General features: G+C 41.3%; 1 protein-coding gene across 3 annotated transcripts in view; it reads right to left on the bottom strand.

Annotated features, from left to right (window-relative positions):
• Positions 1-24,729, bottom strand: part of ELP3 (elongator acetyltransferase complex subunit 3) — a 99,882-nt gene extending 75,153 nt beyond the window's left edge. The window contains exons 1-8 of one of the 3 annotated variants that reach the window (XM_054561375.2): positions 23,709-23,828; positions 21,031-21,112; positions 19,677-19,776; positions 17,029-17,167; positions 10,522-10,592; positions 9,330-9,393; positions 6,898-6,966; positions 4,166-4,320 (exon numbers count right to left, since the gene is read on the bottom strand). In XM_054561375.2, coding sequence (XP_054417350.1) covers positions 4,166-4,320; positions 6,898-6,966; positions 9,330-9,393; positions 10,522-10,592; positions 17,029-17,167; positions 19,677-19,753 — 575 coding nt within the window. In that variant the 5' untranslated portion in view covers positions 19,754-19,776; positions 21,031-21,112; positions 23,709-23,828. Of the gene's footprint in view, positions 1-4,165; positions 4,321-6,897; positions 6,967-9,329; positions 9,394-10,521; positions 10,593-17,028; positions 17,168-19,676; positions 19,777-21,030; positions 21,113-23,580; positions 23,602-23,708 lie in introns of those variants that run through there. The other 2 variants (XM_002818944.6, XM_054561376.2) reach the window with 2 other exon arrangements.
• Positions 24,730-25,198: the final 469 nt, after the last annotated feature.

The raw sequence follows: 25,198 nt of genomic DNA, 5'->3' as shown, positions 1-25,198 counted from the left end.
TACATACTAAAAGTTCACTATGCAGATCTTAGTTGGCCTGCTTCATGTACCTCAGGGGACCCAAACTGCAGATGAAAAGCTTAGTGGCAAATTTTTACGGGGGGGAGAGGCAAGTCTAAGATATTTACAGCTCAATTCCACTTAATATGTAAGGTCTTCAAGATAAGAAGACCTTACATATTAAGGTCCAAGAAATGAGTACAGAAGTATATAAGCTTGCATGGAAAAACTTATCTTGATAGATGTCCCTGCCAGGGAATTTTCAGAGCTGAATGAGTTGTGGTCAGCAACCCTCTGAGAGAACCTTCTGATGCCATTCCCGTCTCCTGGCTTTGAACTAATAAAGGTTGTTTTTCCTCAATCACATTTTATCTAAGGTATAGTTTGATTTTTCAGTATTATTAAGAGTAATTAGCTGGATGATATCATTACTCCTCTAAAGTTTGAAGATTTCAGCGTTTACTAAGTATGACTCATATTAATGATCAGTTTTTTTGTTGTTTTTTGAGACACAGTCTCACTCTGTCGCCCAGGCTGGAGTGCGGTAGTGCAATCTTGGCTCACTGCAACCTCCGCCTTCTGGGTTCAAGTGTTTCTGTGCCTCGGCCTCCCAAGTAGCTGGGACTAGAGGCACCAGCCTCCATGCCCAGCTAATTTTTACATTTTTAGTAGAGAAGAAGTTTCGCCATGTTGGTCAGGCTGGTCTCGAACTCCTGGCCTCAAGCAATCTGCCCATCTCGGCCTCCCAGAGGGCTGGGATTATAGGCGTGAGCCACTACGCCCGGCCTCTTGATCAGTTTTGAACAAGCAGTAACAATGCAGTCGCCATCTCATCTATTACTAAAGCCCCTGTAAGAGGAAGAGATCACAATGCTACAGGTCCAGACTCACGGACACAGAATTCACCTGTTGCATTCCCTAGAGTCAATCAAACAGAAGTAGGCTGCTGTCCACACAAACTCTCCCAGCTGCCAAACCTTTCACATGGGCTCTTTGAGCTACCCCTGGTATTAAATTTTATGAAAAAGCTCCTCTCTTCTTTTCACTTTTACAAACCCAAGGAGAACAAAGGAAGTTAAGGGGATAGGGGGAGTAGGGAGGGCACAAAAAGATGTGGCTGCCCCCAATTCCAAGAGGCAACCCTACCCAGGTCATTAGCTAACTGTTCATTCATTCAAAATTCATTCACGCATTTACTTGTGCTTACTATGTGCCAAGAACTGCTTTACTTACAGGATAATAAAAACCACTCTTAGGTCTATTCAAAATTTGGTCCTACACAAAAAATCTTAAGAGGTGGCACTATTTGAACAACCTTATAATTAGCTATATGAAACCCCCACCCCATATAAAAGAGAAGCCAGAGAAAAGCCTGAGGGTGGTAGGGAAGGAGGGCAAGGAAAAACAGGCCATATTCCTTCCAAGATCTTCAAGCTCTGATGATGTGCACACACATGTGCACATACATACAGACATACTCACATTCTGACACCTAGCACAGCTTGCAAAGTTAGGCTCTGAAAGCAAAGCTACCTGGGATTTATATCCCACTCTACCACCAACCACCTCTGCAACTTTGGGCAAATTGCTTATCTCTCTGTGCCTCAGCTTCCTCACCTGTAAAACAGGGATAATCTGAACACTTAACTCAAAGGCTTACTATGAGTATTAAATAAGTGAATATTAAACACCCATGACAACACCTGGCCCACTGTATATGGAGCAAATGTAAATATCCTCCTTTGCTGCCATTTTCCATGTCCTTTCCTCCTCAGCTCTAAGGTCTATGATGACCATTATTCTGCCGCCTTTTCTATGCATTTATATGTGTGTTTATATGCATTTATACGTGTGTTTCTATGCATTTCTATGCATTTATATGTGTGTATGTGCATGAACACACAAATAATGGGATCATACTATAAGAATTGCTCTAAAAATTGCTTTTCACTTAGTATACCTTGGAGATCCACAACTCTCCCATGAGGTGGTCTCCTCCATTTACATGGTTGTCAATGTTACCTATGAGCTGATAATCCCCAGTTTCGTACCGTCAGCTCAGACTTCGCTAGTATTGAGAGCCCACCGACATCTCCACTTGAATGTATCACAGGCTTTTCAAACTTCACACACCCAAAACAGAACTCTTGATTTTCTCCCACTGAGATTTTCTCTGCTCTTCCTGCTATCTTTCCCACCTCAGTATACAGCTCTACCCTACCTTCCTACCATTTCTGACAGCCAGAACCTTAGTGTCAAGCTTGATCCCTTCTTTTCTCTTACCCCCATCTCAATCTCCTCTCCATCACCACTGCTGCCACCCCCATCTGAGCAGGGATGGATGTGATCAGATGGCCTCCTATCTGGTTTCCCACTTTCACCCTGGTACTCCTCTAATCCATTAGCCAGACAGTAGCCAGAATGACCCTACCTGTTAACCAGAACATGCTACTTCTCCTTCATCTGCTCCCTACTGCATTTCAAATAAAATTTCAACTCCTTAAAAGCATGTATCTTGGCCCTTACCTAACACTTCAACCCCATCTCATGACGTTTTTTCTCTTGTTCACTGGGATCTGACATGGTTTGGGTGTTTGTCCCCTCCACATCTTATGTTGAAACGTGATCCCCAATATTGGAGGTGTGGCCTGGTGGGAGGTGTTTGGGTCCTGGGGCTGGATTCCTCATAAATAAATGGCTTACCACCATCTCCTTGGTGATAAGTGAGTTCTCGCTCAGTTGTTTCAAGTGAGATTTGTTGTTTAAAAGAGTGTGGCACCTCCCTGCACCCGTCATGTGATATACTGCCTCCCCTTCACCTTCCACCATGACTGGAAGCTTCCTGAGGCCTCACCAGAAGCAAATGCCAGCACTATGCTTCATGTGAAGCCTGTAGAACTGGAACCAATTAAACCTCTTTTCTTTTTAACTTACCTAGTCTTAGGTGTTCCTTTATAGTGACACAAATGGATTAACACAGGATCTAACCATGCTGGCTTCTTCTCTGTCCCTAGAACACCCCAAGCTGTTTCCCATTTCAGGGCCTTTATTTTATCTTTTCTGCTGTTGGCCTAACTCCTCCTTGTACTTCCGGTCTCAGCCTAAATATCACCACTTTCCAGTATCTAAAACAGCACATAGTATCTAGTGGGCCCTCAAGAAGGATTTGTTAAATAAGGAAAATAGTAACTGTCCAGGTGTTCCTGCAACTCCTGAAAACAAAAACTATTTTAAGACTTTCACTTCTTAAATCACTGAACTACATACTAACCTGTAGTATTCTTCTTGCTAAAAACAAGGTGTCAAAATAATGCAAAATTTTGTCAACTAGAATTCAAAATGAGTAAATTAACTTGGGGTTTGAATAACACATGATTCGACAAACATGAGTTTGTCCCCTAAAACTCATGTTGAAACTGTCATTGTAACAGTATTAACAGGTGGGACCTCTGAGAGGCGATCTGACCTTGTGGGTAAGATTAATGCCATTATAAAAGGGTGAATTGGTCCGCTTTTTGTTTCTCTTGCCTTTTGCCGTGATGACGTAGTAAGAAGGCTCTTGCCAGATGCCAGCACCTTGACATTGGACTTCCCTACCTCCAAAGCTGTGAGCCAATAAATTTCTGTGCATTATAAATTACCTAGTCTCAGATATTTTGTTACAGCAGCACAACACAGACTAAGATCCCAATCATAAAGTTATTATTTAATAATTATGAAATATTTACTCTAAATTAGGTTTTTAAATAACAGTACCTTGTTTTGCTGATTTTGCAGCAGCTAAAATACTCCCAGCCCCCTTCTTGGCTGGGCTGAAAAACTCAATCAGGCCAATCAAAACTACTGTCATTTAGACCAGCCTAAGGCTGAAAAGACATTCATGGACCATATTTGGCCAATCTCTCTATTTGAGAATACTACTATGTCAACAAACTGTATTCATTTTTTCTTTAAAAGGATTATTTCAGTGAAAGGATTACTTTCACTGGAAAAGATTATTTCAGCAAAAGCATTATTTTCACTGAAATAATCCTTTCCCATGAAATGAGAAAGATTATGAGAAGTAAGAATGTGGATGCAGGGCAGAAGGCATTCTCATAGACTACTGCTAGGAGCATAAACTGACAACCACTCTGGAGACTATGATAAAATAAGAATTTCTTACTTGACTGCCTCGTAAATATTGTTGGAAGTATGTCCTGATAAGGCATCATGTAAATTTCGAATAAAATAATCTCTGTATTCTTCTGGAAGGGCCATAAACGTTCCACCCATCACAATAAACTCCACTTTATCCACACTATGACCAAGTTGTTTTAACTGAAAGACAAATTCATCAGCATTAGAATGATATAAGCATAAGGAACTACTCTAAGAAGGCATTGCAAATCTCTTATTTTGCAGTGTTTTCATCAGTACAGTTTAAAAATCAGAAGTAATGAAACACACTTAGCTAATTCTGTGGATAAAAAATAGGCTCAAGTCTGAAAGAAAAAAGTGAGTACAACTCAAATAAGGAGGGAGAATGAGAATATAAAATAACAAATAAGAGGCTTGACTTGAATACCTACAAAGTGGAAATTTAAAAACATGAAGAATATAAACTAGAAAGCAGTAAAGACAAATATAATACAATATGCAAAATAGTAAGTATTTATTGATCATGTATTTTATGTCAGACTTGGTGGTAAGCCTAGGTGACAAAAAGGTGGCATTTATGGTCAACGATGATACATGAATGATTATGTAACCTAATAAGGATCTGATGTAATGGAAGAAAAAAAGAATAGATTAGAAAGAAAAATCAAGACAGCAGTCTAAAATTGATGGATGATTCTAGGCACAGGAGGCACTTCAAGTCTGCTTTCTAAAAAAAAGTGAAAGTCTGATTAAAATGAAATATTCAGGCCAGGTGCGGTGGCTCATGCCTGTAATCCCAGCACTTAGGAGGACCAGGCTGGCAGATCACCTGAGGTCAGGAGTTCGAGACCAGCCTGGCCAACATGGTGAAACCCCGTCTCTACTAAAAATACGAAAATTAGCCAGACGTGCCTGTAATCCCAGCTACTCTGGAGGCTGAGGCAAGAGAATCACTTGAACCAGGAGGTGGAGGTTGCAGCGACCCAAGATTGTGCCACTGCACTCCAGCCTGGGCAACAAGAGTGACACTGTTTTAAAAAAAAAAAAAAAAAAAAAAAAAAAAATTAGGTCTCCTCTATTAGGGGAGAGAATGATACAAATCTTTCATTTTGTTGACTACAATAAGCCAAGATTCTAATTTTTAACAATAGGTATTGAAATTAACACTAATTTCTGAAAATGGCAAAAAATGTATACAGAAAAACTATATATATGCATGTGTGTACATATATCAACACTAAAAGAATACTCTATTTCTATATCTATGGTTCTTTACAAGAGATACTCATCAAAATTACCCTAGTAGTTTTTAAAAATATCTTGCTAGGACCTCAAAGCAGACTTAATCAGAAACTCCGAGGTGAAGATCTGACACGTTTTGGAGAAGTTACTCAGGTAATTCTACTGCATTTAAGAAAAGAATCACTGCTCTATGTTCGTTTCTAAATCTTGTAAACTATGCTCCTTTTTTGGTAAACATAAGCATTTCATGCTCAATAGTTTTACATTTTAAATAAATTAACTATCATAGCTCAAAAAGAAATTGAAGCAAAGGTCAGTTTAGAACCCACTGTTTGGAAAAATGTGGGCTCCCCCAGATGGGGTCCTCTCCTGTCACCGACAATCCTGTTCCTCATACGCTTGGGTGACAGCAAAGTGGATATTAAAACTGAACAGTATTCACCAATAAGCCAATAAACAAATCCAGAGACAACTTATCCACTATGGTTATGTATCACTATCTACTTTAGACTTGGATGTGCCTACTATACATTACTACTACAACTATGGACAGTGCTTTACATTTTTTAAATTGGACAAGTTTAAAATAAACTTGTAAATAGAGGAAATCTGTATTAACGTTCAGATTTCTTGAACACTGCAAGGTCATGTACATAGTACTTGTTTTTAGTCAACCATACTGAGGTATAATTTAAATACGATAAAATCCGCTAACTTTAAGTGTACAATGGATGAGAGCTGATAGATATTTAGAGTTACGTAACCACCACCATGACCATGATATAGAACAATGCCATACCCCGACTAGTTCTTTGTACTCCTTTGTAGGAAATTTCCTATTTCCACCCAACAAATCTGTCACAATACTTCTTTTTGAGACAGGTTCTTGCTGTGTCACCCAGGCTGAAGTGCAGTGGGATGATCACAGCTCACTGCAGCCTTGAGCTTCTGGGCTCAAGGGATCCTTCCACCTCAGCCTTCCAAGTAGCTAAGACTTCAGGTGCACACCACCACACCATGCTAATTTTTGTATTTTTTGTAGATGGGGTTTAGCTATGTTGCCCAGGCTGGTCTCGAACTCTTAGGCTCAAGTGACCTGCTGTCATAGCCTTCCAAAGGGTTGAGATTGCAGGCATGAGCCATTGCGCATGGCCAGTCAAAATACTTCTTAATCTGACTTTTGGAAATCAAAAGTCAACACACCCACCCATTGTCTAAGAACTTTCATACATCTTTATTCCACAAATTTCATACTACAAATGAGTTTCTACAAATTCAAAAAAACTTAGAGAATATAAAACCCTTAAACAATAAATACAGTCTTTAAAGAAAGTAGTGTTTTTGACCTTGCTAGGCATGGCAAATTCTCCCTCCCTCAAATGGATATTGAAAACTTACAAAGAGGAAAAACACCTTTTTTGTTCTTATTTCAGGTTCAATTTGAATCAAGCAACAATGGCTTCTTACTAAGTATAAACACCTAATTTTTAAGAAACATGTTTTTTAAAAATGTACCTGTTCTATTCGGTGTCTTGTCTGTAGGAAAGGGTCATATCTCGCACGGATAGCTCTCATGGAGGTTGGCTAGAAGAGAAAAATATCATTATGCCCACATTGAATTAAAAATAAAAAGTAGTTTCAAAAGGACTGTATTTAAAAAAAAAACTCTCCATGGTTCCAAACACTGAAAACATGGCTTGTACCCCCATTAATTTTTCTCAGTCTTGTCAGGGTTCAAAATAATGTCCTGAATCGCATCTGGCAGGTGTCCACCCACGCTGTCATAAACACCTCAACAGCAGGGTGTCTCCTTGGATCACATCTGTCTTTTGTATAAACACTTCTGGAATCCCAGAGCACCAAAGTGTTCTGCTCACAGACACAGATGTGCATACATATACCAGAATAACATAATAAAGTAACTTTTAAATAAGCTTCTAAAATACCACACAGTTTGTAATGGCTATCATCATACAGTGGAATACTCTACAGCCACGAAACAATGTACTGACATAAAATGTTCACTAAGATATTGTAAAATAAAAGGCAAAGTGAAAGAGGACTCTGATATGCTACCTTATATAGAATCAGTCGAATAAAGAATATGTCCAGGTTGAGCATCCCTAATCCAAAAATCAAAAATGCTACAAACCTCAAAATTTTTTGAGTGCCAACATGATGCCATAAGTGGAAAATTCCACATATAAATATTTAACACAAACCTTGTTTCATGCACAAAATTATTAAAAATATTGTATAAAATTAATTCAGGCTAGGTGTATCAGGTGTACATAAACCCAAAATGAATCTCATGTTCAGACTCGGGTTCCACTCTCAAGATTTCTCATTATGTATATGCAAATATTCCAAAATCCAGAAAAATCCAAAATCTGAAACACTTCTGGTCCCAAGCATTTCACATAAGGGATAGGCAACCTGTGTATGCTGTATTCCCTAAAATATCCCTGAAGGATGGGGAGGAAATAACAAACAACACTAACTGGTAGGGGGAGGAGTAAAAAAGAGTGGCTAGGGGATAGGAATGAGAGGAATCCTTTTCACGAAATCATTCCTCTTGTATTTTAAAAAATATGAACCCTAGAAAACAGGAAAAAAAAATGAAAACATATATGAGAAAAAAGTCACAAGGTTTCCTGGCTTCTGAGATGTTCTGAGGAGGGTGACTCCTTCAAAAGCACCTCACTGGCCTCCTGCCTTCTTTCTGGTCTCCACTCTAACCCTTTCTCTACATGGCCATCAAAACGATCTTTCAAAAAACCTAAATCGGATTGTATCATTCCCCTGCCTTAAATCCTGATAGCTTCTCATGACTCCTACACTAAAATGGAAACTCCTTACCTTTGCTTACAAACCCCAGCTCATTTGCACTCCCAGCCTCATGCTTCCCTCACCTGTTGCACTGCACAACACCCCCATGTCTTTCCTTCCTTGGGCCTTATTCTAGTGACTTCTCTGCTAGGAATGCCCCTTCCACATATTCTTAGGACTAGGTCCTTCTTGTCATTCAGACTCAACTTCAATCTCACTTCACAGAATCCCTTCCTAACGACCACAGCTAAACCATCTCAGCTGCCATCACCTTACTTGATTTCACATCTCTACTTAGCATTTTTTGAGTGCCTGATACTTTTTCTTGTTTCTTTACTGTCTACCTTCCATTATTAAAATATAAATTCCAGGCTGGGTACAGTAGCTAATGCCTGTAATCCCAGCATTTTGGGAAGCCGAGGCAGGCGGGTCACTTAAGGTCAGCAGTTCGAGACCAGGCTGGCCAACAAGATGAAACCTTGTCTCTACTAAAAATATAAAAATTAGCTGGGCGTGGTGGTGCTTGCCTGTAGTCCCAGCGACTTGGGAGGCTGAGGCAGGAGAATCACTTGAACCTGGGAGGTGGAGATTGCAGTGAAGGAGATCATGCCACTGCACTCCAGCCTGGGTAACAGAGTGAGATTCCATCTCAAAAAAAAAAAAAAATGTAAATTCCACAAGACAAAGGGATCCTGTCCATTTTCCACTGCTAAAGTGACAGTACAATGTAGTGGTGAGCAGCACAGAGTTCGAAACCTGCTTGCCACTTACTAATAGTGTGTCTTTGGGCCAGCTGTTTAAGCCTGCTATGCCCCAGTTTCCTGATTGGCAAACTGCGATCATGATAGTGTCTATCTTCAAAACACTGCAATAAGGTTTACAGTTGTAAAGCACTTAGAACAGCGTTTAGGATAAGAAGTGCTTATGTAAGTATTTCTCTAGCGGCTAGAACAATATAGGGCACTAGTAGACACTGGCAAATATTTGGTGAATGAACAGCTTTTATAATCAGAAAAAAACAAAAACAAAAAATTGTCAGAAAGTCAGTACTGGTAAAACCATACTACAGGTAAAGCATGATGCAACATTTCATCAGGACAGCCTCAAAGTTACTGTACCTCATAGCCAGTGTAAGACTGGGTAGAATACTCAAAATCAGAATCAGGTCCACCAGGGCAGTATCTGCCAGTACAACAAAAGAACAAGAATGTCAGATGCAAAACTGAGTTCAACCAGCTAGTTCCAAGCATCTATCATCTCCAAAGAATCCTGATAACAAACGAGCTTCCTTTTCAAATCCTAACAGAAGAATCTACCTCTGCAGTATCTGTAAATAACGTATTTTCTACCAAGAAGTAAATAAGATAAATATGTAAAGGGACACTATTACACCCATTTTCAAAATACTGCAGTTGTGATTATTTCAGAGGTTTAAGCTTTTAGGGGCAAATAACAGAAATGAAGTTTTCCTAAGTTTGAATCAATACTCAGTGTTCTCTTGGGAACCACACTCAAGAAAATCTTTCCCCCTTTTTATCTTCCTACCCTGAATCATGCAAACTCTTCTGCTAATTCTCTCAAATAGGTGAGTTTGAGAAATCTAAAGGTTACGTATAAGGATAATTTTTTATTTTGATAAGTTTCTGATCCAAATTCATTTTAAATTTCTGACGTGGAATTTAGGCAGCTCATATTCCCATGTTTCATTTATGAGTTTAACAGAATGTGCTGTTTTGAGCTGCATATCCCTATGTCTACTGTTTTGAGTTCCATAACCTACATTTTTAAAATTGTATATTGCAACAAATTAAAATATTCATATGTTCCAATTTTATTTATTTTGATATGGAGTCTCACTCTGTCGCCCAGGCTGGAGTGCAGTGGCATGATCTCAGCTCATTGCAACCTCCACCTCCCAGGTTCAAGCGATTCTCCTGCCTCAGCCTCTCAAGTAGCTGGGACTAGAAGCGCATGCCACCATGCTCAGCTAATTTTTGTATTTTTAGTAGAGACGGGGTCTCACGGTGCTGGCCAGGCTGGTCTTAAACTCCTGACCTCAGATGATCCACCTGCCTCAGCCTCCCAAAATGCTGGGATTACAGGCGTGAGCCACTGCACCCGGCCTCATATATTCCAATTTTAAAGCACTAAAATATCTACCAATGGTTGCTTGTTTGAAAGGAGTAATCTATAAATCTATTAAGTCGAAGTTTTAAATATTACCAGCATGTACTGACTAAGGGCTCAAGGGAGCATATTTAGTTTAATTAAAACACACACACATACAATTTAAAAAATCACCATACTTACACACATATATTTCCTGTAAAACTGATGTGTGGACATCTGTGGGGTTTGCACATCACAGCCACAACAGCAATCTATAAAAGAAAGATGAATAAAACAGCTATTATAGGATAATTCATACAAAACTCCACAGAGTGGTTATCCCTCAGAAGGAAAGAGAGGAATGCAACCAGAGAGTGGCAAGAAGGGGCTTCAAAGGTATTGACGAGGCTGTATTTCTTAAGCTGGGCACTGGGTACGAGAGCGATCTCTGTTCAATATTAATCATCTTTAAATTGTCCATATGTATTATATATGTGAATTTATATTCCATTTTACAATAAATTAAGTACAAAATAATAAATTAATTGTTAAAGCCACAGCGATTCTTAGTCTTTCTCTCTCTGATTGTCTTACTAAATAGCCTGTAAGAAAAAAAATTACTTCATGCAATTCTATGAAATTATATATAAACCCAACGTTTGTGACTCAAACGCCTCATGAACACACTGGATCTCAATATTTGCAGCAGGGACTATTAAACTAACAGCTTCATGTTTCAGGGTCTGGGTGTAAATAACCTCAGAGGGGTCTGACAGAGCCTCAGCGAGGTGAGGACAGGAGGCAGTGGCAGAGATGCAAGACTGGTTACATCCAGGGCACTTGGTCAAATCTGGCCATTTACGCAAGCCAGGCTTCTCACTATCAGAGAAGTAGCTATAAACATGGAAAGAGAGAGAAGCAGAATGAACTCTGTGGGCTGGGTGGAATTAAAGGTATTGTGGTTAATCAAAGTGTTCAACATATGGTAGACTGATAAATAAATACAAATGGAAATGTGTTACATGTATGTCAGCATGTATGTATGCAGCTATACATATATATGTCCTCGCTTGGACCACTGAGAGAGTCTGGCAGCAGCAACACCCTAACAGCAGTAAGCACACCTAGGACTCAGGTCTTAGTTTCTAAATATCCTTCTCCACTAAAAGGAACCAGGGCTCCTTGGGGAAATGGCTGATTCCAGGGCTGGAGCAAAGAAAATCTAAGATGAGCCTGGGACATTTTTCTTCCTTTTCTTTCTTTCTTTCTTTTTTTTTTTTTGAGAGAGAGTCTCACTCTGTTGCCCAGGCTGGAGTGCAATGGCATGATCTCAGCTCAGCTCATTGCAACCTCCACCTCCTGGATTCAAGCAATTCCCCTGCCTCAGCCTCCCAAGTAGCTGGGATTGCAGGCATGTGCCACCACGCCCGGATAATTTTTTGTATTTCTTTTTAGTAGAGACAGAGTTTCGCCCTGTTGGCCAGACTGGTCTCGAACTCCTGACCTTAGGTGATCCACCCAGCTCGGCCTCCCAAAGTGCTGGGATTACAGGCATGAGCCACCATGTCTGGCCAAGCCTGGAACATATAATTGTGCCAGAAAGCTAGAAACTGCTAAAAGAATGATGAGGACTTTTAAAAAGACATAGAAATCACCTTGAAAAGACTCCCATCGGTCAAATCTGCAATAATTTGTGCATCAAAATAAATAGTGATAGTAACAGATAACAACCCACCAAATATAACAACCCATCAAATAGGACACCATTAATTCCTTCACACAAATAAAGGAGTGAACTGGGTATGTGATGAGAAACAGGATATTTACCTAGTTTCTAAGTATTTCTCCATACAACACTTCTTAATACAAAGTGGAAAAAAATAACTTGACAGAGAGTAAGTCTGGTGGACAGCACCTTGATCAAAATGAGAAACATCGGTGATAGGAAAGCCGAACCTACGCACCACTGGATGGGAGACGACGAGAAGAACGCAGTGCCGCTTCTGTGATGCACAGGCTGAAGACGCGTAACCTGAATCTCATAATGAGGAAACAGCTGATGAACCCACATTGAGGGGCGTGCTACAAAATAACTTGCCTGAAATCTTCAAAAGTGTTAAGATAATGGAGTCCAAAAAAGACAAAGGAAATGTCCAAACTAACGAGATATGACAACTAAATGCAACAGGTGATTCTGAACTAGGTTCTGTGGGACGTTATTGAAACAGCTGGTGAAATTTAAGTGAGGTCTGAGGCTTAGATGACAGTAATGTATCCAAGTTAACAACCATGGTGTTTCAAGGAAAACACAAACACGAACTCAAATACAAACTCAAGATGGGTTACGGACCTAATTGTCTATATTTAAAAGTTGTGCTCTGAGAAAGACAATGAAAAGACAAGCCACAGACTGGGAGAAAATATCTAAATAACAGGTACCTGATAAAGCATTTCCAGCTAAAAATATACAAAGAACTCTTAAAACCTAGTAAGAAAACACCCAATTAAGAACAGGGCAAAAGATGTGAATAGGTATCTCACTAAAGAAGATATACAGTGGCAAATAAGTATACGCGAAGATGCTCAACATCATGTCATTAGGGAATTACAAACTAAACAACAAGGAGATACCACTGTTCGACTACGAGAATGGCTAAAATCCAAAACACTGGCTGGGCACCATAGCTCACGCCTACAATCACAGCACTTTGGGAGACCAAGGTGGGAGGATCCCTTGAGCCTAGGAGTTCAAGACCATCCTAGGTAACGTGGTGAAACCCTGTCTCTACAAAAAACACAAAAATTAGCTGGTGTGGTGGTGCATGCCTGTTGTCCCAGTTACTTGGGAGGCTGAGGTGGGAGGATAGCTTGAACCTGGGAGGTTGAGGCTGCAGTGAGCTGTGATCATGCCACCACACTCTAGCCTCAGTGACAGGACAAAACCCTGCCTCAAAATAAATAAATTAATTAAATAAAATCCAAAACACCGACATCTCCAAGTGTTAGCAAGGATGTGGAGCATCAGAGCGCTCACTCATTGCTGGTGGGAATGCAAAATGGTGCAGCCACGCTGGAAGAGTTTGCAGTTTTTCACAAAGTGAAACATAGTTTTACTATATGATCCACCAGTTGCACTTCTTGACAGTTACTCAAGTAAGCTGAAAATGTAGGTGGACACAAAAACTTTCACACAGCTTTGTTTAAAACTGCCAAAAACTGGAAGCAACCAAGATGTCCTTCAATAGGTGAATGAATAAGCAAATAATGGTACATCCATACAATGGAATATCATTCGGCAATTAAAAAAAAAGAATGAGCTGCCAAGTCACAAAAAGACATGGCAGACTTCAATGCATATTGCTAAGTGGAAAGGCTGTATGATTCCAATTACTGTACATGACACTCTGGAAAAAGCAAACTTTATTAAAGACAATAAAACAATCAGTGGTAGTCAGGTTACATCTAGAACATGGAGAGAGGGACAAATAGGAGCTTTTTGTTTGTTTGTTTGAGACAGAATCTCGCTCTGTCACCCAGGCTGGTGTGCAATGGCATTATCTCGGCTCACTGCAACCTCTGCCTCCTGGGTTCAAACTATTCTCCTGCCTCAGCCTCCCCAGTAGCTGGGATTACAGGCGCCCGCCACCACGCCCGGCTAATTTTTGTATTTTTAGTAGAGACGGGGTTTCACCATGTTGGCCAGGCTGGTCTCAAACTCCTGACTTCAGCTGATCTGCCCGCCTCAGCCTCCCAAAGTGCTAGGATTACAGGCATGAGCCAACGCGCCCGGCCACAAATAGGAGATTTTAGGGCAGTGAAACTATTTCATATGACACTGTAATAGTGGATACATGACATTATGCATTGGCAAAACCTATAGAATGTAGAACACAGAGTGTATTCTAACGTAACTACAGGCTTTTGGTTAATAATAATGCAGCAATATTGGTTCATCAATTATAACAAATGTACCAAACAATGCAAGATATTAATAATAGGGAAACTGGAGTAGGGATGAAGGCACCAGAGGAAGTATATAAAATTTTCTGTCTCTGTAAACCTAAAACTACTGTATAAAATAAACAAAGCACCATCAGAGAAACAGCAAGAATAAAAGCACAGAGGTGAGAATGGCAGTAGATAGGGGATGGCCACCAGCTGTGTGTTTCTGATACTTTCGATAGATCACTCTTGTGACTCTGTTAAAGATGAATTTCATGCAGGTAGGACAAAGTAGACGAGTAAGGAAATTACTGAAATAATCTAAACAAGAAATAATAAAGGCCAAAGCATTCCTACCAGTGGCAGTAGGAACGGAGAATGCATTTCACATTTTTTGGAAACTGAGTGCACGGTGGTACTATGAACTAACATGGACAGGAAAGGTGAATAAGCAAGTCTGGTATTAGTTTTGGTTATGTTACACTTCAGGAGGTTCTTAGGCAGTCAAAGGACAGATGCCTAACTGACAATCTGCCAGGAGTCTGAAGCTCAGGGAATGGTTCATGCTGGGAGTCAGCATACAGCAATACTAAAATTGTCAAATGGATGAGGTTACCAAAGAAAGCATGTAAAGCACCCAACACAATGGGCCCAGGATGACAGAAAACACCAACTTTTAGAGGCAAGCACAAGGGTAGCCCTCCAAGAAAGGACAGAAATGATCAAAGACAGAAGGAGAAACAGAGAGGGTGGTATCGCAGAAGCCTCGGTTTACCAGGCTGAAAGGTTGCTAAGTTTCTGTCTTCTTTAGTGGCAAACCCACACATAATGCTTAACCGTAAAAAGTCGGCCAGGCACAATGGCTCACGTCTGTAATCCCAGCACTTTCGGAGGTTGAGGCAGGCAGATCACTTGAGGTCAAGAGTCCGAGACCAGCCTGGCTAACATGGTGAAACCCTGTCTCTACTAAAAATACAAAAATCAGCTGGACATTGTGGCGCATGCCTGTAATCCCAGCTCCTTGGGAGGCTGAGGAAGAAGAATCACTTGAACCTGGGAGGCAGAGGTTGCGGTGAGCCAAGATCATGCCACTGCACTCCAGCCTGGGCGACAGAACAAGACTCTGTCTCAGGGAAAAAAAAGAAAAAGTCAAGACTTATCTATTATATAAAAAATGTTATTTTACTTAAGGATATGGAAGTTAATGCTAAAGAAATTGGCTAAGAGTTAAAAATGGTTGCCCTAGGGTAGAAAAAGGGAGGTGAGGGGCATGGACTATCAGTTTTTCTTAACACGCTTTTTTTTTTCTTTTTTTTTTGAGAAGGAGTCTCGCTCTGTTGCCCAGGCTGGAGTGCAGTGGCGCAATCTCAGCTTACTGCAAGCTCCACCTCCCGGGTTCACACCATTCTTCTGCCTCAGCCTCCCGAGTAGCTGGGACTACAGGCACTCGCCACCCTGCCCAGCTAATTTTTTTTTTTTGTATTTTTAATAGAGACGGGATTTCATCGTGTTAGTCAGGATGGTCTCGATCTGACCTCGTGATCCGCCCACCTCGGCCTCCCAAAGTGCAGGGATTACAGGCATGAGCCACCGTGCCTGGCCAACAAGCTTTTTACACTAGATACAAACAAACAAAACAAAACAAAAACATTTAAATACAAAGAAGAGGATATGAGGTTTGGTGGTACATTGTACGTAAAAGTTTTAGGGTTTAATTAGCCACAAACGTAAGGTGATCCAGGAGATACGGTCACCAAGTCAACACAAGCTGCTTGGAATATAATATCCCAATTCAAATAACAGAATGAACTCGTGGGATCACATTAAGGAACAAAATTTGGTGCTGGGGACCATATGTTAGGAGGGTCTTAATTCTATCCATTTCCGTGCATGTATCTCACACTCATCTTTTTTCATCCTAGAGTCTCCATCCTAACTCAATCCTTAACACTGCATACTGAGATCATACCAAGAGTGTCTAGTCTTTTTGTCTCCAAACTACCCTGCATGTTGTATCCAAATTAATTTTCTGAAAATCTACTTTGTTCATATTACTACCTTTTTCAAAACTTTTGTTTCCTATTATCTAGCTGCTTTGCCAGACACTTAAGATTTTTACAAGCTGATCCCAAACTACCTGTTCAATGCGCAGTCCTACTCCCCTGAACTGTTAACGCCCTTCGGTCTGGCATACTCACTATTCCCTGTGTGCACCACACCCTTCCTGTCATTTCTACCTCTGTGCCTTAGCCCCTGTGTCCTTGCTCCCATGACGCTTCAAGCCTGCTCTTCTTGGCTTATGGGTCAAGCAAGCTCTGTGCTTTCTACTGGGCCTACCCCAGCCCCTTTTGCTGCAGGGACATCGCTGTCCTCTGGACTTCCACAGTGCTCATAATGACCGTATATAGAACTACTTTGCACCATTAACTACCTTTCAAAAGTACCTTTCATAAGCATCAACTATATTGAAACCTACCAGCTTAAGATGGCCAACATTTATCCTGTTGTGATTGTCACCAAGCCTAAATCTATATTTTTAAAGAGGTCAAAACATCATCTACTCCTTTAATCACAATTATATTTTTTTTCTCTCTCTGCTCTCCTTGCATTCAGCACAGGTCTCCACTCCAGCACATATCCTAATATGGGGACTTCATTAGTCAGAATCCCCAACCTCTACCTCACTACACGGGTGTTACATGGGGCAGGGACTTCCGCCAGAACAGATACCCAGTGTGTCAATACCTCATGAGTCGAATCACTCACCCCACTGGCAGTTCTGATGGGTTTCGCTTTTAACTTGGGAACCAAGACCTTGCGATACTGAGGAGGGACGGCAGCAATGATATCCACCAGGCGGGGCTGGGCGGAAAGGCCATATTTGGCGGCTGTCTTGGTTTTCACCCTGAAAGTAAAGCATCTCACATTATCAAGATCATGGTATTTTAAGGTCAAGTTACCAAGAGGATAATCTATAAATAATATCATTAACAACTGTCACTCTCCAATCCCTTCACCATGTGACAAGAATTGTTTTAAGATCTGTGACTATCAGGGAAATAGATGAATAAAATTCATGAGTGAATGACTACTTCCCACCCTCGAGTACCAGAAAGAAAACCAGAGGACTGTGGAGGGTGAAAGGTCCCCGGACGATGACACAATATAGATCTAGTTCAGAATAGTGCTGCAGCTTCAAAGGACGATTCTGACTCCACCTTTCTCAACCTCAGCACTACTGATGTTTGGGACCACACAGTTCTTTGCTGTGGCAGGTGGCCAGCGAATTGAGGGATGTTTAGCAGCATCCTTGGTCTCTACGTACTACCAGCCTTCTTCCTGTCTTCCTGTTGTAACCCTCAAAAATGTCCCTAGACATTGCCAAATGTCCTGAGCAGGAAATCACCCCTGGTTGACAACTACTGTCTTAGACAAAACAATAACAACAATTAAAAAAAAAAAAAATCAAGGTTGGCTATGCAGAACCAAATAGGAAATAAAGTACATATTTTTGAAAGTTTTAAAAAAACTTTTACCAGCTTTTCTTTGTGCCTGCTAGCCAAACTCTGTCACCCTGTCTTCTAACTTTAATCCATCTAGAAATATCTGTGAAGTGCTCACATCGTTGTCAACAAATATTAACTGAGTACCTAACATGTACAAGAGGCTGCCTGAATACTTGGTATGTTTAAATATGCAAGGCACAGTCCTTTCATGTTCTATGTTTACATGTTTGCAGAGAGGCGTGCCAAAAAAATGTATAAATGATTAAAACATATGTCATAAAACACACACACACAGCAACAATGAATGGTTCCAGAGTTCAGGGAGGAATCTGATGTGTGCTGGGGAGATATTCATGGAAATGAGCACAGAAGAAAGAGTAGGTCTCAGTCAGTAAAGACACAAAGATGACATGGAGGGCAGACAGGCTGATTTATGTGCAGATGCAAAAACAGGAATGCATATATTTTAAGAAATACAAGTAGACCAACTTGACAGAAAGCAGAAGATTTTCAATGTAAAGGTGCAGAGGTTTAAAAACTTGGAAAAGCAGGTTGAAGCCAGACTGAGAGATCTTCCAATAATAGGCTGGTGACATCTGAGGAGGGACGAGTTTTAAGGACGATGGCAGCTTTAGCTTTAGATGTGCTAAATTAAAGAGAACAACAAATATATATAAGATGTAGAAATGTTCACTAGAAATTAAAGATTTGTATAATCAGGGGTATAACCAACAAAAAAAGGAAGAAAAACTGCTAAAGACATGGTAGAAAAATCAGTAAAATACAATAACTTTATAGTCAAAAGAGGATATTTACTTATTTATTCCTGTAGCAAATATTTACTATGCATGAGGATTCAAGGAAGGGGTAAAATATTGCAGCATCTCAACTATCAGAGAAGAGAATCTAAGAAAAGGTCATTCCTGTATGTGATGATTATTAGACGACCTGGGGTTGGGGACAGAACTCTTTCATTAGGGAAGAGCTACATAGAGTGAATATACATTATAGTTTTAAAAAAAAATAGATGCAGAGATGAAAGACAACTCCTATTTGAGACTGTAGAAAAGTCCAAGCTGAAAATGATTATGGAGAGAAAGTGGATGAATGTGTCAAAGAGGTTCTACAGCAGGGGAGGGTTGGATTAGATCAGGGGCCCCAAAGGGAGGGTTTTCCTGACAGAAAGCTGTTGTTTCAGCTAAGACAGTAGGGAAGGAAAGTAGGATGTGCAGCAATGCAGCACAGAAGAACATGGGCTCTGGAGACGGCTGACCTAATTCCAAATTCCAGCTCTGCCAATTACTAGTTACTTACCCCTGGACAAATTATTTAACTGCTCTCTGGCTCAGATTACCCACCTGTCAAGTGTGGCTGGTATCAGCACCTATCTCACAGAATTTTGAGGGGATTAACTGAGCTAATACATACAATGCACTAGCAACAGTGTCTGGAATACAGTTAAGTGCCCAATAAATGTTAGAAGCTATTAGTATTCTTAAGCTGAGACAATTTTGCCATTAAGAAATGAATGACGGCCGGGTGCGGTGGCTCACGCCTGTAATCCCAGCACTCTGGGAGGCCAAGGAGGGCAGATCACGAGGTCAGGAGATCGAGACCGTCCTGGCTAACACGGTGACACCCCGTCTCTACTAAAAATACAAAAAAGTAGCTGGGCGTGGTGGCGGGCACCTGTAGTCCCAGCTACTCCGGAGGCTGAGGCAGGAGAATGGTGTTAACCTGGGAGGCAGAGCTTGCAGAAAAAAAAAGAAATGAATGACAAGGCAAGGCAGAAAGCTAAAATTCTCAACTAAAATAAAACTTGAGCTGGAAAACAAGTAGTACTAGATAATTTCATAAAAGAGATCTGCTACCTAAGAACAAGCTTGCTCTCTCTTTATATCCACTTACTTATTTAGATCGATGTCTTTCCCCTGCTCGTGGGCTTCAATCAGTTGTTTAATAACATCTCCTATAGTCAGCATCATCAGCTCAGCAGGGCTGAGATCTCCTGGAAAGTTAATAGTCGACAATGTCAAAAATCGTATCATTCAATCAAGATTTTAAAATCTGATTTAGTAGCAGTTTCTCCTCCAAAACCATACAAACATGCCAAATGAATAGCTCAAGTTCAGAACATGCTAAACTTCTACTGTTTACAATTTGATCATATCTTTAAAACAAACGTGGCTTTACATATATATGGGAAAATCTCCCTTTAGAAGCACATACTCTATGAGATTATTAAAAATAAATACAGGAAAGGATACAGGAGTAGAAACAATGTGAGGAGAAAGAACCTAATCATACAGGAAAGGACCAAAGTAATTCTCTTCCCTTTATCTCCAGAGTTGTAATTACTAATATTTGCATAATACTTTAGAGTTCATAAAGAACATTTAGATGTATGAATTCAGGTAATTCTCAGAACAGAGGTAGACAGAACAAGAATATGTGCCTATTACATGAAGATGCTATCAAGGAGTAAAGTTGAAACTCAAACCCAGGCATGTGCCTAAGAATCTTAATGCATTTCTAAAATATTGTCTGTCCACCATCATGAACTTCTGGCAACTGGGGCTCTCGCTCTCATCCAAAGGCAACAGCAGAAGCTTACAGGTTCTTGTATGACCCCATCCACTCAAGCACAGTTCAAGGATTGGTTCAAGGATGGGCATATCTCTAAGCCAGGCCAATCTGAGCTCTTTTCTTCAAGGTAGAAAATGCCAGTCTTTTTCCAGGGACAAAAGCTGTGGGATATCAGCTTGGAAGCTGTCGGCAAGCAAGCTTCTCGCCTGTAGAGCAGTGATTCCCAATCTTCTTGATAAAAGGGACTGGTTTTGTGGAAGACGATTTTTCCGCAGATCAGGGGAACAGGGTGGTTTTAGGATGATTCAAGTGCATTACATTTATTGCGCACTTTATTATTATTACTGCATTGTTATACGTAATGAAATAATTATACAATTCACCATAACGAATTCTATTCCCATAGAATCAGTGGGAACCCCGAGCTTGTTTTCCTGCAACTACACAGTCCCATCTGGGGGTGATGGGAGACACTGACAGATCATCAGGCATTAGATTCTCGTAAGGAGCACACAACCTAGACCCACCACACGCACGGTTCACAACAGGGTTCAGGCTCCTTTGAGAATCTAATGCCACTGCTGATGTGACAGGAGGCAGAGCTTAGGCAGTAACATGAGTGATGGGAAGTGGCTGCAAATACTGATGAAGCTTCACTTGCTCGCCTGCTGCTCACCTTCTTCTGTGTGGCTCAGCTCCTAACAGGTCATGAACCAGTACGTGGCCCAGGGGGTTGAGGACTCATACTGTAGAGAAAGCTAAAAGATAATGAAAGTATAGACGGAAGGCCCTGGCAGTTATGGAGCCCTCACATTTACTTTATCTCATTTGAACCCTTACAGTAACACGGAGGGTAGGTACTGTTATCCCATTTTAGAAATGTGAAAAATGAGGCTAAGGCAAGTCAACAAGCCATCGTAAATAGCAGAGCCAAGACTCAAATCCAGCTCTTTTCACCACAACTTCCATGCTTTTTTCACTGTAGCACACTGCATCTAATTTAATGAGGCAAGGCTAACATATACAGAACAATTTTTGAGAGAAATAAAGCCCATCTATACTCAAAGGCTAAATGCTTTCCAAACCATGTAACTCAGCACTTCCAGAGTTCTACAAAGGTGCCTCAGGGGCCATGTAACACAGGTAGGACTGCTGGTGGTCATGGCAGAGGAAGGGAGAAGGGAAGAGGAAAATAAGGCATGGGGGAAAAAAAGGAGGGGGTCTCTTTATTTCCACCACAGCAGCTCTACTTTCAGCTGTTTATATATTGAGGTTCTGTGTAAGAATTTATTTGGAGGGTAAAAGGGGATCAGCTGATAAGAAGAGATAAGATTTGGAAACCACTTGTATAGCTCTTGAGTGTATCAAGAACTGGAAGAGTAAATGAGTAGGAAAAGGCTTCGTGAAGGAAATGGCACAGGGATCTTTAAAGACAGGGCAAGATTTGGACATGCAAAACAGAAGGTAACCCAAAAGAAATAATGTCAGGCATAGGAATTACCTATCTTTGTGTGAAACAGCACAGCCTAACTAAAATCCAGCTTTCTAACAGGGTTTCATAACGAATAGATTACAGGGGACCCTGGCCAATAGGCAAAGGCATTGAAATGGAATGCAATAAACAGTGAAGAATTGCATATTCTCAACTTTGGAAATAAAAAGATGAAAGTAATGTTTAAGGAAGGTAAGAATATTATCGGTACAAAGAATGATTCAGAAAGTGAAAAAGAATACATATAATATGGATACTACTCAAATGGCTCTTGAAAGGCAACATTGTTTTAAAAAACCCACAAAATGTAAGACAGGATCCAGTCCCAATGCCTACTGGCTGTGTGGTAAAGGAAAAGATTGACAATTTTTTTTTTTTTGAGACAGAGTCTTGCTCGGTCACCCAGGCTGGACTGCAGTGGTGCGATCTCGGCTCACTGCAACTTCCACCTCCCAGGTTCAAGTGATTCTCCTGCCTCAGCCTCAGCCTCCCAAGTAGCTGGGATTACAGGCACCTGCCACCACGACCGGCTAATTTTTGTATTTTTAGTAGAGTCAGGGTTTCACCATGTTGAGTCAGGGTTTCACCATGTTGGTCAGGCTGGTCTCCAATTCCTGACCTCAAGGGATCCACCCGCCTTGGCCTCCCAAAGTGCTGGCATTACCGGCATGAGCAACCGTGCCTGGCCAAGATCAACAACTTTTGAGCGCCCATTTCCTTGTCTGTAAAATTGGGGTAATACATCCAAATTTCACAAAACCATTCTAAGACTCAAATAATGTATATGAAAGCTAAAATATCATTCAAATATTAGTGATGAAGGTGGGTTAGGAGGTTGGCGGCTAGAATGAAGAGGAATAAACTATATCAAGAAGTAATTTCTAAGAATCAACATGACTTGGTGACATAAGAAGCTAAAAGAATCCTGACAGATTGAGAAGGAGCAAGTTAGAGTGAGATAACAAATTAATTTAGGGCATGCAAATATGACAAGACTTAATCTAAGGTAACTTGGACACTTAGAATTGTTGCTTGGAAGAAAGAAAAATAAGTTAATGTCAAGAAGCATAGTGATAAACGATGTATTTATTTTTCATTTTATGTTTTTTGAGGTCACAGATACAGCCTGACCAGCCAGCTCCACACCTAAGTATAATTTTGGTCTGGGAAAGTTACTTAACTCTTTGAATCTCAGCTTCTTCATCTGTAAAATGGAAATGACACCGACTTCAAAATACAGGCTCAATAAATGGTAGCTATTATTCTGACAATTACCATGATTAGATCAGCTGGTCAAATGAGTGTATAGAAATAGGAACAGGACCTGTGAGAGAATATTTCAAATTTGAATCCGTCCTGTTGAAAAACCAAAGGTGGAATTGTTCATTGCTAACTCACGAGGTAATAAAAATAGGAATAATTGCATGCACAACTCTTACACTGAATCCAAGGATAATTAAGGTTTTTTTCATATCTTAAAATAAGACTTTAAAAGAAACTCTCAAACTAACACGTCAAATGTGTCGTGAAACAAATCTTAACAAATGAAAAGTCCCACAACCCGTTAAATCGACGTTAACTCCTCGGAGGGCGTATCTTGGAATAAAGGTTTCCCTGCCATTCAAACAAAAGACACCACGTGACTGCCAAAGACGAAGAGAGGAAGGGTAGGGTGCTTCAAAAAGCAAAACAGAAAAAACGAGAAGGCTGGGGGACCAGAATGGACAGACTGACCCTAGGTGGCGGGGGCGACTGGACTGGGTAGCGGATTCTCGCGGGAAAAGTTCGGTTCAGCATTTGATTGCCTGGGCGTTCGCCCCTTTCGGACCACCCCTTTCCCCCATCTCCTTCCCCTTTCGCACCTTTCCGCTTCTGCCTCATTTCTGCGCCGCCGTAGCAGAGCCACCAGGGATAAAAATGCAGCCACAAACTCAGACCACGGGGAAAGCTGACAGCCACAAAGCAATCCCGCCTGTCGTAAAATGTCGGTCAATGTATCGTAAAGCTCTTCCCGGAAGCCGACGTGCGCAAAGCCACGCCCCGCCCCTTGTTGCAACTAGCAGGGTAGCAGGCGGCGCGTGAGGGCCCTAGGCTGCGATCCTGCCCCGGGTCTCAGGGATGGAGGATGGGAACGTCTGAACAGAGTGGCATCTTGGGGTTACAAAGCTCGACCTGGGTAGTACAGCTATGGGACAGAGTTCCTGGATAGAGGCTGCGCCAGGAAGCCTAAGTGAAAGGGTGGAAGTGGATGGTCTGTCATGGGGGGGTGTGGGAGCCCAGGGTCGTCACATCCGGGGAGGGTGGGTGGGAACGTGAATGGGCGAGACCACGGAGGAGGAACCCTCCCATGTTGTGGAAACTAACTGAGGGCCTGGAAAAGACCAGGCGAGAATCGAGTAACAATCCGAGGTGCAGGCTTTGGGATCAGGTGGTCATCTTGGTCTTGGATGAATGGCACATATGATCGGTAACCATCATGAAAGCTGTGGATGCCTCTTGTGGAAGGAAAATAACATCTCGGGACCCTAAACTCTGCCAAAGAAAAAAGTTAAGCTTAGGGCCGGGCGCAGTGGCTCACACCTGTAATACTAGCGCTATGCCCATCTCAGGAGGCCAAGGCCAGCAGATCATCTGAGGTGAGGCATTCAAGACCACCCTGGCCAACATGGTGAAACCCTGTCTCTACTAAAAATACAAAAATTAGCCAGGCGTGGTGGTGCACGCCTGTAATCCCAGCTACTTGGGAGGCTAAGGCAGGAGACTCTCTTGAACCCGGAAGTGGAGGTTGCAGTGAGTGGAGATCATGCTCTGTTGTCCAGTGCACTCCAGCCTGGACGACAGAGCAAGACCCTGTCTCAACAACAACAATAATAAAAAGTTAAGTTTGTGAACTGAGTCACGCAAAAACTGCCTTCCTTCTGTTCCTAAACAGCTGCAAAGACAGAAGCCCACGTATCTCCCTAGGTGGCCTCCCAGAGAAGTTGCTCACAGGGAAATTCCTTGTGAGTGGCAGAGTCTTTACCTTACAACACTTCTGTTGAATTCCACCCTGACCATGCAAATTTACAGTAGGTAAGGGACAAGGACAAGACTAGAAATCACCCTTCAGTCCATCCCAAGAAAAATGCATATTTGACTCCTTCCTCTATGTTTACTTTGTCTTCTGTAAAAGGCAGATTTACTGTGTGAAATGAATGCATAGTTGTTCCTCTTTCCCCTTCTGCCTGCTCTTTCCCCTTTAAATATTGAAGTCCTCAAAACCCTCTTTGGAAAAACAACAGGCCACAGATTCCATGATAACTTATGTCTCTTTTTCCTGGGTGTGTCCTCAACCTTGGCAGAATAAACCTCC

The sequence above is a fragment of the Pongo abelii genome, chromosome 7, assembly GCF_028885655.2.
Source record: "Pongo abelii isolate AG06213 chromosome 7, NHGRI_mPonAbe1-v2.0_pri, whole genome shotgun sequence".
In the NCBI taxonomy this organism is placed as follows: Eukaryota; Metazoa; Chordata; class Mammalia; order Primates; family Hominidae; genus Pongo; species Pongo abelii.
The sequence above is the reverse complement of the archived record's forward strand: the minus strand, read 5'-3'. Positions and strand labels throughout refer to the sequence as shown.